The sequence below is a fragment of the Trachurus japonicus genome, chromosome 22 (genome assembly GCF_045865225.1).
Source record: "Trachurus japonicus isolate A0001 chromosome 22, Traja_1.0".
NCBI lineage: Eukaryota > Metazoa > Chordata > Actinopteri > Carangiformes > Carangidae > Trachurus > Trachurus japonicus.
Window position 1 is genome coordinate 26,004,635 of NC_140928.1, and position 18,810 is coordinate 26,023,444.

Below are 18,810 nucleotides of genomic sequence, written 5' to 3' on the forward strand. Positions count from 1 at the left end.
CTCAGAGTGTGTGACAGGCACAGAACTAATGCCAGCATTGACTGCAGTCCAGGAGCGAGCGGTAAGTACGCAGGCGAACAGTGGGTACAGATCCCCAGCTCCCAGTCTGCGGCTGTAATGCTCCACCTTGGATATGTCTCCTTTTATCAGCCCCTGCCACAGGCGGCAGTAGTCCAGCCTGAAGTCTGGCTGCAGCCTCTGGAGGGGAGAGGATGATATGTGATGATGATGATGATATAATGATAATTATAGCGATAACTTACAGTACTTCAAATAATAAACAAATTGCATCTGCATTCCAAACATCTACACTTTTGCACTTTTCTATTGTAATAATAATGTAATTATTCCTCCATGCCATGAAACAAAACCCTGATGAAGACACATGTTCTAGTCATTTTTCATTGACGTTGATCATCTGTCCTTTGTGAAGACATTTTTAGATAGCTGATAGCTGTGATGTTCTGGGTGCAATGGGCCTTGGGTGTCTTTCTGTGCAGAGTTTGCATGTTCTCCCTTTGCCTGTGTGGGTTCTCTCCAGGTTCTATGGCTTATTCCCACAGTCCAAACACATACACATGAGGTCAACTGATGGCTCTAAACTGCCCGTAGGTGTGAATGTGAGTGTGTGGTGTGTGTATGTCAGCTCTGTGATTAGACTGGAGACTTGTCCAGGATGTGTAACCCTAACCTTTAACCTAATTTGCCTGTCTTCACCAATTCAGATATTCCTATTGTTTTGTTGTGAGTCATAAATCCGAAGCATACAGTGTGTTTCTGCACCATCATCAACCGTGTCCTCTACAGTATGTTTATCTAATCATAGACATTCAGATCTCCCCAAACAATAAAACAATTAGCATTACATGTTTTTTTTGTTGTTGTTTTCTTTTGTTTTAAACACATGTAACCACTTCAGACACACACACACACACACAATGTGTAGCACCCTGTTGGTAATGATACTGGAAATGACTGCGTGTGTAGGTGTGTATTTGAAGAGTGGATTAATATTCTACTCCAAAATGACAGCTGAAATTTGAAGTCATTAGAGAAAAATTGGTGCCATTATGGTTGAAGGGAAGTCTGTCTCTATCTCTCGCTTTACGTGTGTGTGTGTGTGTGTGTGTGTGTGTGTGTGTGTGTGTGTGTGTGTGTGTGGTTGTCAAAGATGAAGGAGTTGCATTTTTTATCTCTAAATTCTCTTCATGAATACAGGAACAGGAAATAAATGAACCCATGTCAGGCGTGTGAGTTGTTGTAAGAGCAAGTGTGTTAACAAGCTGCATGTGTGTGTGTATGTGTGTGTATACACAACAGCAGCGTGCGTATAGTCTATGTGCCTTTATAATTAAGGCTGTGGCGAACCAATCCAAACACAGCGCACAGCACTCTGCCAGAGAACGATGTTAAATGAGCTGTTTATCAAAAAGCTTTTATCCTGCTGCAGCTCTAATAAAAGTATGTGTGTGTCTGTGAACGTGTGCGGTGTCCATGTGTTTTTTTTAAGTGCATGTTGACTGTTTGTTTGCTGCTCTGCCTATATACTCAAGGCCTCAGTCAGCAGCATGAAAAATGGAGGACAATATTAGAAGCGGTGGTGCTGTCTTCGTGTCCAAGCAGCCTGGAGATTTCCCACCTGATAGAGGCCGTGATCGAGCAGGACGATCTCCGTCTTCTTGCTCTGGGGACACTTTCGGACCAACACGTTGCCGGGGTGTGGGTCACAGTGAACGAAGCCGTGGACGAAGATCATCTCACTGTAGATCTTCCCCAGGTTCTCTGAGACCTGTTGAGAACACGGAGGAGAAGTTACAGTCAAATAGGGCTGAGCAATTAATCATATATCCATCGGATAAGGTTGCCTAAAATACAATGAATCAGGAGAGGAGGAAGGGAAGGGTTAATTTAACAATGTATTTAATTGATTGGTTATTCATGTGCAATGTGTTCAATAAAAGTATACAAAAAAAATCTAATATTCTATTCAGTGTTTGAGGGTACCTAGCATAAAGACTCAGGAACTGTATGGTTAATATGCACACTTAAATATTTAAAATAATTAAAATAAATACTAAAATAATATAATAATAATAAGAAATGTAAAAATTAAATAAACTGAATGCAGAGGACAATTAAAGGTAGGGTTGAGGATCTTATTCTGTGGCATTTTTTTTACTGAATAGCTTTAAATCCTATCAAGACCCCGATTGCAACCAAGTCATTTAATGACTTTTCACAAAAATGAAAAAAGTCAGTTGCCTGTGGGATGGACAAGCCTGGAAAAACACCATCCAATCATCTTGAATGTGACATTCAAGATAATTGGATCATGATGTGTCAGTCAAACTGCCATCTCTGTCCCTCCCTCCCTCCTCTATATTTTTATTTAAATTAAATATAATAGATTCTTCATTTGAACCTAAACTGTGTGTATTTCCCTTCATTTGTTATGGCTTGAAAGCAGAGTGATAACACCATGCTATCTGAGTGTTGTCCTGGGAAAACAGCCTCAACTTATTGGTGACGACTTCTTCAGTCTTAATAAATCAAATTATATCAGTGGCTTGTGCTGGTGTCCTCTTGTGTCTCCCTGCTCACGTGACTCACTAGATCACATTTCATCATCTCACTGATGCCCTTAAACAATACGAGGACACACATCATATTTGACAGGATAATAAAAAGTCATCTGGATCTTGGTATACTGTAGGCCTAGGGCAACGTCCTCACCATGCTGGTTTAAATTTGCAGCTCAGCATGAGAAATATTTCAACCAGCTTCAAAAACTGAAAATACTAGTTTTACTTAATTAGGCTGATGAATAAAGTCTGGTGAGTACTGTACTGTGCCGGTCTTCTCCCACCGATACGAGGGAGAAAGTATGGTGCTGTTCTGTTGTGTCCATGTCAAGAGGTCGAGGTAAGAGGAAAGTCTGTTTGGGCAATAATCCATCATGTGATTACACACACAGACACTTGGTCCAGCATGCACCACTGCCACCTAATAATTCTATCCATCTTGTCAGTGTGTGTGTGGGTGTACATGTGTGTTCTTGTTCGTGGTGGGGACTTTAAATCTGAATGCACACGAGGCTGTAAGGAGTCACCATGGGTTTTTGAGAGATACAACTTGCTCTTAGGGTTAAAATAAGGTTTAGATTAGGGGAAGGGTCGTTTATGTGACTGAGCCGCATCCCCGCAAGGATAGTGGAGGAAAACTGGTTTTATGTGTGTATAATGTGAGTGTATGTACAGTATGTATGTAGGGTATGTGGTGGTATGGACCTCTTTCAGATCTCCTGGATCTTCATTTTAGCAGCTTTTACTTGACTTCACAACATCAACTTCCAGTCTGCTCCGGTCACATGTCACTCACCTAACCAGTAACATGCAGGGAAGACCTGAGCTCAGGTAAATGCAAGAACTACACCAGCTGATTCCAGAGGTTACTCTAAAGATCCTGTAATTCATGTGAACATGTGATGATAAATGTACCAACCTTAATAAACTGTATAACATAAATATGTGAACTAATCACCTGCCAACTTAAATATAGAAACCACCAAATGTACATATTTCTGGTAAATTAACTTTTAATCAGATCTCAATCAAAACCTTAAAGGGATAGTTCAACATTTTGGCAAATTCACCCTTGCCATTATCCCTATAGTCTTAGAGTAGGTTTGTTACCTTTAATTGTCGGTGCAAGCTATTTTTAGAACAGCGGAGCAGAGAAGTGAGCTGCTCAGAGCTATGGAGGCTAATGGAATTTCTTGGTTTCCCTCATCAAACTCATCAAATACACAATCCAACAACTCCAAAACGCTCTCGTGGACAAGTTGTGACCTGGTCCTGCACATTCACCACACTATGAAATATTCATGTAACGTTACGAGACAGAGTTGTTTATTGAGGTAAATGCATAGCAGGAACTACATTCCAGACACGGCTGCTGGGCGGAGTGATTTCAAAAGTAAAAGTAGTTCAGAGTAATTGCTTTGTGTGTTGTAATGTTACATTATTATACATGATTATTTCATAGCATGGTGAATGTGCAGGTCACACCTTGTCACTGAGAGCGTTTTGGAGTTGCTGGATTGTGTATTTTGATGAGGGGCAGTGGATATGTGCCATTACCTGAGCAGCTCTGCCCAGCGAATCTCAAAACCACATGCACCGACAATTAAAAGGTAATTAATTACCTACCTCTATGACTACATGGATTATGGCAATGGGTGCATTTGCCAAAATGTTGAACTATCCCTTTGACTTCACATGTGTGTGAATCATAAAAGATCCAAAGACTGCAACAAAAAATACAATTAACGGCCCCATGTTTTACACTATGTTGGGGTTTTGCTTAAAGTTGTGAAGTTGTGATCCATGAGTGTGTTTTAAATGCTGTGTAGCGAGTCTTCCACACTTTTCTGTCTTGTAGCTGTTAATCAGGCTGCTTGGTGTGTGACTTGTCAATAGTTAGAAAAAAAATCACATTAGTGTGAATGCCTTTCAGCCTTTCAGCATTCACACTAGAAAATAGTGTGAAAAGTTTGGGTGTTGTGTTGTGTTGTGTTGTGTTGTGTTGTGTTGTTGTGTTGTGTTGTGTTGTGTTGTGTTGTGTTGTGTTGTGTTGTGTTGTGTTGTGTTGTGTTGTGTTGTGTGTGTTGTGTTGTGTTGTGTTGTGTTGTGTTGTGTTGTGTTGTGTTGTGTTGTGTTGTGTTGTGTTGTGTTGTGTTGTGTTGTGTTGTGTTGTGTTGTGTTGTGTTGAGGGGAGCTGTTCTGGGGGCACGGCTGCTTTGTTGTGACAAAGGCCTAACAGCTGGTTCAGAACCTCAGTGTCTGCTACACACAGTCAATACCTCATTGACATTGATGCTGTGTGTCTTCATGTAGTCTCTGTCGTTGACTTGCCCCCCCTCAGCAAACTCCATGGTCAGGATCCTCTTTGTGGACAGATCCCAGTGGATTGCAGGAATCTGTGGAGAGAAAGGGTCAGACGAGAAGAAGGAAGAGTAAAATTTCATTTCATTTATTTTTTTCTTTGTTGGATCACAGTAGTTGCTACTTTTTTATATTCTACATTTAATTTGTCTGTACAGATGTTGTCAGGTTTGCATTATATTGTAGCTGGTTGTACTTTGGATTTGCTTTAGTGCTGGTTAAACAAGAGGACTAATTAAGGTCTCTCCCCTTTTTAATAGTAAAAAAAAGTGGTGGCCATTTTACTAAAGGGCAATTTATAGGCCTAAATTTAAATTAATTTAGAAGGTCATTTGAAAGAATATGAAGCTGATTAAATGGAATATTGGAATATTGAGTATAGATGTGTTTTTTGTTTTGTTTTTTTACAATACACACACATTCACACAACTATCTTGCCTGTGGATAGGAGGATCTTATTAGGAGTTTATTTTCTATCATCTCCATTTAGCACAGCATAGCTCTTTCTATCCATCCCCTTTCTGCAGCCACAGCAGGTCACGCAAAGTAACCCAGACATCTCCTTCCTTTGGAACATTGTCCGGCTTCTCCTGAAGGTTCACGAGGCGTTCTGAGGCCAAATAAAATACATCATCTCTCCAGAATCTGGGTCTACCCTGAAGGTCTCCAACAGTTGGATGTGCTTTGGGATATCTCCAACAGCAGGAGCTCAGGGAGAGGAGCCTAAACAAATGCATCAAGCTGGATGTCAGAGCTCTACATTTTTATGTGTACCTTGAGAAAGGGGTAGTGGGCCAGCATTTTGGCAACCTTCTCTGCATTGTGTCCCTCATTGAGGAAGTCCAGCTCCAGCGGCATGTTCTTCTTGGCCTCCTCCACCAACCACATGAAGGCAAAGTCTGGGAAGAGCCAATGGACTGTCCTCAGCAGCACCTTCAAATGACAAAATAAAACAGCAAAATATCACCCTCACTGTCCAGAGAAATAAAACAGGCATGCACAGGGTTAGATAGACCTAACAGGCACTTCATTACTAACAGCACACTAACAGAGGGTAGAGCCTCACTTTGATGTCAAACAGCCCCAGTTCCTCATGACACTGATTCCACCAGTCTCTGCAAACAGTTGTCAACATGTTGCAGAGTCTCCAGCCCAGTGGAGTTCATATTGTCATACTGATAAACCATTTGTGGCATAGATAGAGCATTATTCTGCTGGAAGTAGCCATTACAGAACGACCACCAGTGGCCACTGTGACATTCACACCACGATTGATTGGTTTTAAGAAGAAAGCATTCTCCACACCATCACACCACAACTGTGAACACAACACAGGTTAGGGTCCACGGATTCAGAGTCTGACCCAAACACCTGCTGCCTCAGCATAAATCCAGATCCACAGGAAGAGTTTTAGCTTTCTGCAGTGCTTTAAAAGAATAGTTCACCCAAAATTCAAATTGCACTCATTATCTACTCACCCTCATGTCGACTAAGGGCTGGGAGAAGTTTCAGAGTCCTCCGTGGCTTCTCTGAGTTACAGGGGGTCTCGGCGTAGCAGTGCATGTCCACATAACGGTTGTCAATGGATACCAACTGTCTTCGTAACAAAAAGACACACCAAAAAACATCCAAATACCTCCATGCTGCTCGTATGTAATGTCCGTCTTGTGTTGAAGCCGGACGGACAAGACGGACATTACATACAAGCACTATGGAGGTATTTGGATGTTTTTTGGTGTGTCTTTTTGTTACGAAGACAGTTGGTATCCATTTGCAACCGTTATGTGGACATGCACTGCTACGCCGAGACCCCCTGTAACTCAGAGAAGCCACGGAGGACTCTGAAACTTCTCCCAGCCCTTAGTCCACATGAGGGGGAGGGGATAATGAGTGAAATTTCAATTTTGAGTGAACTATTCCTTTAATACTGCACCCCTATCCAAATAATGTGGCACAACATCCACGATCCATGGATCTGACTGCTGAAGCTTCATATCAATTTCATATAAACTCCAGAATATGTTCTTGTTCAAATAAGCCCATTGCTTATACTGAAGAATGGTGAGCATGAAAAAAGAGCTTTGCTGTAAATATGATGTGAATGTATGATGTGTGTAAGAGAAAAGATCCAACAGTGCTAAATTAAATAAATCTACCAATTTAAGCTATTTCCCTAACAAGGGACATAGAGTTTATGTCAGGAACACACAAATGAGGCAGGGAATCACGCTTGTCTGGCTGCCACTCTGCTGTTTCACTACTCTATCACCCTACATCAAGATTGCACATAACTCCAATGTTGGATTTCTTTTAATTATAAGATAATAATTGATGTATTTGTCTCTAAATTGCCACTGTCTTCTTATTCATCTGCTAAAACTGGTTCAAATATATAAAATTTTTTCATGTCTGTGTCATATTCAGATTCAGCCTAGACATGGAACAGATAATGGAAGGTATCAGGTTTATGTGCGGTCGCTGCTGGTGTCATAATGTAATCAAGTCTCTGTTGGGATAAAAAAAAAAGACATAAAATAAAAAAAAATTCAAAAATGAAAAAAGAGAAAGTTGGAGCTTCAGCAGCAGCAATGCCGTAGAGATGTTCAGCAATGTCAGCTGCCATGATGATACAACACAGGGAGTGTGTTTCTGGCCAGTTGTTTGTTAACCCATCAACAGAGAATAACATGCATCAGTCGTGCTGCCTGTATGCCACACAAACAAGTCTTCATTTCTTTCAAAGCAGTTTAACCGACACACACTCACCTCCATCACCACTATGTCCTTGGAGCTTTGTCTCTGGACTTTGGGGTGTTGGACTTTGACAGCCACTGTCCTCCCATCATGAAGCACTGCCTTGTGGACCTGGGCTAGGGAGGCTGCACCCTGAGGGTTCTCCTCAAAGGAGACAAATAACTCTGACAGCTGCTGGGAAGAGATAGGGAAGAGGGAGAAAGGAGTGGGAGAGAGCAGAGGATAAATTAGGTATAGATAAAGATAAAGGGGACAGGAGGGAAAGGGGGGCTGAGGAGTGGGAAAAGAATGTGATCATCAATCTGGACCTTTCCATTTAAGCTTTTACTGAACAGATTCCAACTTTTGCTTTGACAAAATGTGTTGAGTTGAGCACAGTAACAGGTATGCAATAGTGGAATCATGATGGTTGGTGTTAGACCGCTGAAATGAAACCAAACCAACACTGGGACCAAGGTGGGGCTGAGAATGTGTGACTGGATACCAGAGTGGCACGGTGCTACAGTGGAGAGTCACCACCAGACAGTGATGGATGGAGATTCATCTCACCTGGATACTACTGTGAATTTGTTATTTACAACTGCAGAGAAAAACAGATCCTTATCTGAGACAGACTGATATTACGCGGCGAACTGTTGTTCAGTGTATGCTTAATCATCTGTAAGTGAGACGCCTCCATGTTTGTTGCTTTCAAACATTCGCTCCACGTTGAGGTGGCGTCTCACTGACACTTCACATCAACTGAAAAATTGAACAAATTCAAAATTATTGGAAATAACTGGTGAACATATACAAAATTATATGTACGTGTAGAATTATATGTAATGTTATGTAATTTTAATTTACTATATCAAGGTCACTGTAGTGAAGGAAATGTGTGAAAGACTTAGCAACATGTCTAATCTTTAATCAAGCCCAGACTCGGATGAGAAGTCTGTTGTTCACCAAATCAGTTTCAGGTTTATTTAGTCCCGCCCCTCAAACCTCACAATTTGATGGGATTGGTACCTTAGGTTTGTGACATATGAGTGTTTTTTGGTGTACTGTGTACTGGGAATCTGTGAACCACTGCAGCACTAAGGATTAATGGTTATATTAACACAAACATTCCGCTTACGTCTGCTTTAATAAAAGGGACACAAATCAGTAGCCATGTTTCCATCCAAAGTGATTCGAATTACTGGGAAATGCGCATTAAAAGAAATTCGAATCATGTGTGTTTCCATCTACGGACTTTGCACCCCCCCCCCCCCCTCCCGGCCGGCCGGCCGGCCGGACGGTCTGATTTGAACACATTAGCGCGATTTAGCGCATATGTTTATTACCGTCATAACGCGACCCGTGTGTGTGTGTGTGTGTGGGAGAGAGAGAGAGAGAGAGAGAGAGAGAGAGAGAGAGAGAGAGAGAGAGAGAGAGAGAGAGAGAGAGAGAGAGAGAGAGAGAGAGAGAGTTGCGCCGCCCCATACTTTATTAATGATAAACGCTGGATTCGCTGGTTGATAAGTTTGGTTTTTACTGAGGAGGAACTATGAAGAACTGTGCAGTCATCACATATGAAGGTGTGTGGGGGCTTTTATTTTGCCGTGGCGATGCGCCACAATTAATTAATTGTTGTGTGACAGCGGAAACCCTGATGTTGTCTTGTGAGTGAACTGCAAACATGGGAGCAGATGGGGTGAAAGTGCGCTACGTCACACTTGATTCGCATACAGCTGTTTCCATCCCATTCGAATCAACCAAAACCCGGCCATAGCGAGCGTATTTCATTTTGTGCGAATCAGAGGATTTTAATGCGAATCACGGCGTTTCCATCATCATTTTCCGATGCGATACATCTCGATGCGCATCTAAACAGCTGATGGAAACGCACCTAATGACAACAAGCTTTAAAGGGGACATATTATGGAAATACCACTTTTTGAAGGCTCTTTAACATATATTCCATAACCCATATCTTCCAGTGATGTAACTAGGATTCGAATTTGCATAACCCCACCCCTACCTGGTACCAGTAGAAGGGGGTGGGGCGGGGCAAGCAGTGGTTCATTTGCATTTAAAGGGACAGGCACTGAAACCAGCCGTTCTGAACAGGGCTGTTTTGAGAGGATGAAAAGAGCTGTGATGTTTGATCCTTGGGGTATTTTGACCAAAGCATGTCACAGACATGTCTTTAAGACACCTGGGAACTATTTTAATTTGTGGAAATGGGGCATGATATGTCTCCTTTAACAGACTTGAGGAGTCTTGCAGCACTGCAATCAACAGGAATATTGTCAGGACAGGACTGCTAACTCACCACACACTGGTCCGCTCCCCTACGTCAGTTCAGTTTTGTTTTTCGTACTGTATGTTAAATGTGATTCACTCTCTGACCAGACTAAATGTGACATCAAAAAGTGTCAGCCATAAAAGCTGAGATGTCAGTGCCTGTCACAGTCTCGGAGACGGCCAGCAGAACAGCACATGGCAGCTAGTTGGTCTCTTTTCAGCTCACGTGCTGCCTTTTGATATTAAAAATCTTGCATTAGTTTTAATCATAATTTCTTTGTTATACATTTTTTCTATCATGCATTAAGGATGTGGAACTGAATTGAATTGAGAGAGAGGGCGGTATAGACTGTAAAATGAGAAAGAAACAAGTCAAAAGGAAGTGATCCTAGTACCTGTCCAGCATTATTCCAGCAATAACGACACTGCATTTTCTTCCTGTGTTCATTTCTAATTCAGTTTTCCAGTGTGATGAACAAACGAAGAACGCTTGAACTGCTTAGAAATGTTGATTTACATTTCCAGCGGGAGAAATATTCTGTCTGTTTAAGATTTGTGGAGTCGGTAACAGCGTAGATGTCTTATTTGGCGGATGGAGATTTTTTCCACTGGGATCTCTCTGTTAAAAGCAGTCTTGTTAGGTAGAAGCCACACTGTAGTAAACCAATTCCAGTGACAGAGGAGGAGGTTAATGCAGTTTGAAAGATCATTAAACTGAGCGAGGCAGAGGCACCGAGTGGGTTCAAAGAGGCTGTTTTAAAGGTGCTGGGATCAATGGAGTCATGTGTTGATGTGTCGGTACATACGAGCTTAACACCATGAGGACGTCTCTTAGTGTACATGAACATCAATTAAATAGTAATTCTGGTAACACTCTTTGTTACCCCCCCCCCCCCCCCAGTGCAGGTGACAGCTACAGCTGGAGCATTATTGTTTTCTGGTCGTCCATTCATCCGTCTGTTCTGTTCTCACGGAAACAATATCTCAGGAATGCCTTGAGGAAACAGCTTTGATTTGACACAAATGTCAATTTAGGCTCAAAGATTAATTTATTAGATTTCGGTAGCTGAAGGTCAAAAGCAGAGCTGCACAGCCACCTCACGTCACATGAATCTGGACTTGTGGACACAACAACCTGTGAACTCCTCAGGGGAAGTCCTTCATTTTTTTTTTTTTGCATAAACCTCCAATCAGACTCAAGGACAAAATTATAAAAGACTGTGGTCACTGGTCAAATGTCAAGGTCGCGGTGGCGCTGCTTCTGGTTCTTCTTAATGTCAGCTGGGTTCATTAGCTTTATCTCTACTGATGCTCGACGGACTTGAAAGCAACGCAACAGCCGCCCACTGATTGGACTGGATGATTGGTTTTTCACTGAGCTTTCACCAAAAACTATTAAAAACACATCAGTGAGCCAGGCCATTGCCCTAGGCAACATGTTCCTTCATTACCATCAACACGCACTACAGTTTATTTTGAAACAGTCACGCATACGCAGATATGTTGGCAGAAATACTCAGTATATGTGTTTTGTTTTTTTTACAGCCGTTTTATATCCTTATCATCATTTATCAGAAGAACATGGGCACCTGTATGCTGAGCAAGGCAATTTCATTTCATTAGCCTTTGATACAATCAGACTAAATCATATTAAAAATGACAGAGTATTGTTATGATAATAAGGTGGTGGTGATTAGAATGAAGTCTCACAAGTCTTCTTTCTTATTCCTACCAGGAGTCTTCAAGGAAACACTGTGGCCATCGCAATAAAGTCTGCAGATCACTAACACTGTGCTTTATTCAAGAGGACGAACTAACCCTAACCCTTAAAATCAGTGTATGCATAAAATCTGAAGCATTCTTTTCATCAGAATTATAAAGCCATGTCTCCCTGTCCATGACGTCAGAGAAAACTCTTATATATTTTCTTTAGTGACATCAGTTATATATTTTCTTTAGTGACATCAGTTCTAGTGGATGTGCACAGTAACATGTATAAATCAGGGTTTGAATGGGCTCAGAGTGTGACGATGCTGTTCTACTGTTGCCTTTTCATATAATATCTAAATAGCTGTTAACATTTTGCACCAACTGCACCCTCTGGGCAGAAGTAGTCCTTCATTAGCTCCCATTTGTCTCCGAGGACCCACAGAATACATACACACTAGTGTAGGTTTGAAGGTTAAAGAGGCTTCCCAAGGGACCTGGAGTCATTAGAACAGACTTACTGTGGTACGGAGCCTCGGCTCCAGCCTGAGGCCGCCCAGCCTCATGGACACAACTGAACAAAGAGAAGGCAGCAAACAGCTAAAAACAACACAGCATCCTACATAAGCTCACATTGCATCACCCTCATGTTGATGCTGCGCTGGGATGTCCGTCATCGGACGTTTGGTTTTTAAAGGGATATGTCACCCAAAATAGATAATTCACCAATTTTCTTATCACCCTGAGATGTTCGTTTGTCGTTGTAACCCATTGGATGTACGATGTAAACACGGAATCTCGCAGCAAATCTTGGGCATGCGCACAAACATCAACAGAGCCACTGGGAGCTACTACTACAACAAGGCTAAAAACAGAGATCAAATAATTTTTTTTCCAAACAACATTTTCATGTCGGGGCTTCAGGACACTTGGGTCAGTACAGACGAGTAGTATGGAGGTATTTGGATGTTTCATAGTGTGTGTTTTGGACCATTCAAAAGTGAACTCTATCCGCCACCATTATATGATCTATATCCGTTGCCAGCCGGACCCCCCCCCCTGGAACTACAAAAGCGTTTTGATAACTCTGAAAGTTCTCCAAACCCTTCCTTGGCATGACGGAGAGTAGAGAATTTGTGAATTATTGATTTTGGATGAAGTATCCCTTTAACCATGAAGGCACAACTTTCCTGGAGAGAAGTTCAGTTTGTGTCCGTGGAGTTATTACATTATCGTCATGCAGAAGACACCATTTTATATCTACTTGCATGTACTGTACATTTTTAATTGAAGACCTCAGGGAGATTTTAAACCCAAAGTGAAGTTAGCTTAGATAAGTCTGCTTGCTGGTAGTTAAAACCCCTCTAACTAACAACATTACTGAAATGAACACTACACAGTATATAAGCTGATGTCCTTGTGCTGTGCTGGTTTCCCTGTACGTCTTTGTATAATATTCGTACTTCAGACTGTGGCATAGGGGGAATACCCCTGTGATTTGTACACAGTGAAAAATAAAAAGAGGCTAATTCGAACACAATGTCGGCCTATTGGGAAAAAGCTGAACACAACCTCTCTAGAAGATGCGGTAAGATAATAAATTATGCGAGCAGCGCGGGATCGTGTGTGGGAACAGCTGAGTTATTCATTATGCAAATATGCTAAATGGAATAAAATTGTCTTCACCCTCCAGTGTCCTCCCAGTATGATGATCAGCGTCCAGTGGGATCTGACATTCAGAGTGCTTCCATGGGTTAAGGAAACATGTGATGGGCCCATCTGACAAATCACACTCAAATATAAACATGAGCAATTTCTTAACATTTGGATGACTTTAATACAATATTTTCTACAAAGCTGGCACCAACAGTTCCAACACTGGCATGTCTGCAGTGTTTGCAGTTTTAGTTGTGTCAACAGCGCCTGGCTCGTAGCCTTTGGTTCAAAGCTACCGCCCAGTCAGTGCTTGTGTTAACCTCAGCTGTGGAGTTAATTAAGATGGTAATGTATGCACACGTGCTGCTCTCTGAGGGCAGACCCACGGCAACATATGTTCCTTTAAATGAGTTATGGTGCAAACAAAACGGTCCCCGTGGCATTACAGTTTGGGTGGCAGGCAGCACATCGGCATCTGAGGCGAGGGGGCCATTATGGATGCTGGTGGTCAGCAGCAACCACAGCTATAAAGCAATCTGCCTTCACCTGTCTGTCTGTCTGTGTGTGTGTGTGTGTGTGTGTGTGTGTCAGAAATGTCAAAAGAAATGGTCTAGCCCTCTGAACTGTAAGTCCTCCCCGTATATTAATTGATTATCATTGCACTATTATAATTTTAAATCTACTACCAACCATTGCACCATGAGCATTTTCATTTGATCAGTACATTTGGATATTTCGTTTTTTAAGTTTCAGTCTCTTCTAAACAGCTAGTCTCCCAGCTGTCGTTGCAGACAGCAGCCCTTGTTCTGGTCTGCAGCCCTGGTATATTTCAGTCTGACTCCACATAAATCACACCTGAGCAGAACAAGAACTACAGTGCCACTACACTGCGCAAATGAGTACTACACATATATAAATTGAGCATAAAGGGAGATTGGTTGTGACACAATTTGCAGGCAGACGAACATCCAAACGGAGAGTCAAATGAGCAGAGAGAGAAAAGTCACAACTTCAAGTCAGGAATAGATCAGAGTGGAAACAGAGTGCAGATGGTGTTCATGGTCATGGATTGTGAGTCTACCTACAATAGTGTCTTAAGATTGCCGGATCAATCTGGGCAACAATGCCACTCCTGTGAAAAGTAGCAAAGTCCAGTTGTGATCGTTGTTATGGATCGCTATCTAGAAAAAAGTTGGCACTGACAACTGTGGTAGAGACATGACTTTTATTTTTTTTATACAGATGTGGACAAAATTGTTGGTACTGTACCCTGCCATTAATGTAAGAAAAACCCATAACTGTCACTGAAATAACTTGAAACTGACAAAAGTAATAATAGATAGAAAGTTTAGTATGATCAGTAAAAACCAAGATCAGACATTGCTTTTGAATTGTGGTTCAACAGAATTATTAATGAAACTAGCCTGGATTAAAATGATGGTACCCATAACTTGATCTTAACTTAATATATTGCTGTACACCCTTTTGAGGCAGTAACTGCAGTCAGGTGATTTCTGTAACTCTCAGTGAGCCTTCTGCACCCGTCGACGGGTATTTTGGTCTTTTCCTCACTGCTCCAGCTGTCTCAGGTTTGAAAGGTGCCTTCTCCAGACTGCATGTTTCAGCTCCTTCCATAGATGTTCAATAGGATTTAGATTAGGGCTCATAGAAAGCCACTTCACAATAGTCCGATGTTTTGTTTTTAGCCATTCTCGAGTGTTTTTAGCTGTGTGTTTTGGGTCATTACCCTGTTGGAGGCCCCCTGACCTGTGACCTAGACTGGGCTTTCTGACACTGTGTGTTGAATCTGTGCAAGATGCATATAGATCTCAAGACTATCAAGGCGTTCTGGTACGAAATGTGTTGCCCAATGTGCCAGGTGCAGCCAAGCAGCCCCAGAACAGAACTGAGCCTGATCCATGTTTCACAGTGCTCTTTTCTTTATGCTTCATTTTTGCATCTGTGTACGATGAGCTGATGTGACTTGCCAAAAAAGCTTCGGTTTTGGACCAAAAAGCTCCAGTTTTGTCTCATCTGTCCACAAAGGCTTCTGGGAGAATGTCCTTCTGTCCTTTACTTTTGTCAGTTTCAAGTTATTTCAGTGACAGTTGTGAGTTTTTCTGTCCTTAACAGAAGGGTACCAACAATTTTGTCCATGTCTGTAAATCCAAAGCAACAAAACTTATACAAAACTGTTTGACTTTTTTTTCATGTCTTTTCCCCATTATATCTGACTCTCTACTCTGGGTCTGATCAGACCCATATATCTGTCCATCCTATGACATAATATACCTTCCATGACATAATATACCTTCCATGACATTCAATGTAAAATTAAATAAATAAATAAAATAAATGTGGATCTCAGTGTAGGTTTGAGAATCCACTCCCATCTCCTGAATCTCAGTGTCGCGCTCTCTCGTGCCACACTGCCTTGACAAGATGCCAACCACCCGTGATGCACTAGTGCTCTCTTCTGTTATGCCTCATCACAAATTAAGTGTAATACTCAGCCTGGAAGCAGCTTCTGTTTAGTAAAACAACATATTGCATATTCTGGCTTTTCTGCAATTTCACTATAGAGGAGAAATGACAGCCAGAACTAAGGCAAGGCTTTCCAAATCCATGCACAGTGGGAATGCATGTGTCACCACAAATGGTGCTGAAAACAGCACGGCACCACACACCACTCTCTACACGCCGCTTGTGCGTGTGAGTATCCAACAGCATACACGTGTTAAGCAAGAAGTATGTGTAGCCGTATGGAAATGATGCAGAGCTGCCTGACTCTGCTCATCAGTGTCACTTCTCTCCTGCCACTCCAGTGGGGAGGAGGACCGATTCATCCTGCTGCCTGTTTTGTTGACGGAGGAGCCACATTAGCATCTTCTTCAGGGAGAATGACATCCCACGCAGATACAGGAAGAAGTCAGAATGTATGCACATCTTCTTTTAAACAAACATGAATGAGAAAGACGAGAAAATTCTATAGTGATTCAATCAGCAGCTCATATTCATCATATACAAAACCCTTCAGATAATGAGGCCAATAACCTTCCACTGCAGCCAGGACTTGTTCGGATAATACTGTATGCTCTTCTTGATTTTTAAAGATTAGGTAACACTTTATAATAAGTGCACACTATTAAGCATTAGTTAAGCATGAATAATTACTGAATTCTTCATTTATAACGCATGAATACATTGGTATGTAGTTTATACAGTTAGTGCTTATCAATGAAAAACATTTTTAACTGAGTTTATAAACTACATACTAATGAGTATTTATGTGTTATGGTGAATTGAGTATTTAATGCTTAATAGTGTGTACTTATAAAGTAAATAATTCTATAAATATAAATTCTATAAATATTCTATATCAGCAAATTCCATGATGTGCTGGAAACAAACATTTTCAAAGATGCCATTAACAAGTACTGGTTTGAGTGTTTTCATGGGAATAACACCAGGTTTATAGGTTTTCTGTGCAGTTTAATATCAGTGCTGCGAAGAAAAGGTTTACATGTGAGAAAATGATACGGTGTGATGTTCAGTTGACACGCTGATTGCTGTTCCTCTTTAATTGCTGTATTTACAGTGTTGGAAGATGACAGTGTAACATTAACATGTCCAGCATGTGTTACTAGTTATCATACGCATCAGTTATTACCAGTTAATGTTATATATTTTCATCCACAGAAACACACCACCTCTGTGTCTATTGCCCAATCGGAGGCTGAGGATTTAACAATCAGACCTTAACAAAATATTACTACCACTACCCTAAAAGTACTACTGATACCACTAATAATGATGATGAATCATTATAAATAAGGATAATTAGGAACCTACATAATCCATATAGAAACATATACACACTGATTCTGCTAGTATCTCCCTGGTCAGGTCATTCCAAAGTCAAGAGGCCCTGATTGAGAAAAAGCAGTCACCTTTAGATTTAAACTGTGGTTTTTGAACATCACCGTTTTTGGGGCCCTAATAATAATTCTGTAACATAGCTCGGGGTCAGGCCCAGGTGTGCTTTGAAAGTGATCAGTAAAATCTTGAAAATCACTGCTAAATCGGAAAGGGAGCCAATAAAGGGGAGTGAAGATCAAAGCCATGCTATGCTGTCTGTTAAAACCAGTAGGAAGCCCATGCAGCCCATGCTGCTGTATATTTGAACCAGCAGGGGGTTCAAATGTAGTGACTTTGGATTTATGCCAGAGAGGAGAGAGTTGCAGTTGTATGTAAAGCAGGGACCAAGGGCATCCAGAGAGGAAGATGTGGGGTTTTTATTATTTCTTATTTTGAGGTGTTGAGCTGCAGGAATTTTTTTTTTGCTGCATTGTTGAAACAGTCTAAAAAGCAGATTTTAGTGGAAGGTGTGTCATCCATGTAGCAACACAATAGGAAAATGTGCTGTTAAATAACATGGTTGAGTGAAAGCAAGACAGAGAATAAAACTGGGCCTTAAACTGAACCTTGAGGTACACCGGTAAGGAGAGCTGTGGATGACGATTACCTAAGGCAACCAAGTGGTTTTTATCTATGATGAAGGAATAAAAAGACTAGAGTCTAGTACAGTTGATGGAAACTATTCAGACAGTCAATTAAAATGGGATGGTCTTCTCTGTCAAATGAGGCACTTGGGTCTAAAATAATTAAAACAGCACTCTCTCCCCTGTCAGCTTCTAAAAATACACATTTGTTACCTTTAGGAGGAAGTTTCTGTACAAGGCTCGAAAACCAGACTGAAACTTCATGATTGAGGAAAGTTAAAGTGACTCTGACATAACCATTGGTGGCCAGAAGAACATCATTCTTCTTCATTTTTTCAGTATCCATACTCTAATTGTGTATTATAAATTTTTACAAGCTTATGTCTTGTATTGTATCTTAGATGTTCCCTTTTTTTAAAAAGACTAAAAGCAACGCAAACGCCTCAACGCCTCGTTGGGTCTCCCATGGCTAGTTTGTATTGGGGGCCAGACTAAAAGTGACTCACTGAACCCTAAAGGAGGCGACCATGTGGGAGTTACAACACCTCACCAGGAAGAGGAAAACCAGGGCCCACTCCTGGAGCCAGACCTGGGAAGGGAGATCTCCGGCCCCTGACTCATGGAACACACATCCCCCCACCAGATGGTCCATTTTGGCACTTTATGATAGATTATGAGGATATGACTCAACTAAATGGGAGACTGAGATGAAGCTTGGTTGTAGTAAATAGATTTTTGTGGATGAATTGATGCAACGGCAGCAACACATCCAGATTACAAATCAGTGGCCAACGTTTCGTGCAGGTCTGCCCGACACCATCAGCTCAGAGAACAGACCACATTTTGTAGAGCAAGCTAAGATAACTTTAAAAATGCCGGGAATAGAGTACTAGAGGTTTGGGTGTGTGCATCACCCTCAGTCACAGGGAGAAGTGACATGAACTAACAGTGCCTTAAAAGCAAAATGAGCAAAATCAATG

At 41.4% G+C, this 18,810-nt stretch overlaps 1 protein-coding gene across 2 annotated transcripts in view; it reads right to left on the reverse strand.

Annotated features, from left to right (window-relative positions):
• adck1 (aarF domain containing kinase 1) overlaps positions 1 to 18,810 on the reverse strand; it is a 75,384-nt gene that overhangs the window by 22,340 nt on the left and 34,234 nt on the right. The window contains exons 5-9 of one of the 2 annotated variants that reach the window (XM_085767860.1): positions 7,710 to 7,871; positions 5,718 to 5,876; positions 4,862 to 4,978; positions 1,640 to 1,789; positions 1 to 198 (exon numbers count right to left, since the gene is read on the reverse strand). In XM_085767860.1, coding sequence (XP_085623986.1) covers positions 1 to 198; positions 1,640 to 1,789; positions 4,862 to 4,978; positions 5,718 to 5,876; positions 7,710 to 7,871 — 786 coding nt within the window. The remainder of the gene's footprint in view (positions 199 to 1,639; positions 1,790 to 4,861; positions 4,979 to 5,717; positions 5,877 to 7,709; positions 7,872 to 18,810) is intronic. The other variant, XM_085767861.1, reaches the window with a different exon arrangement.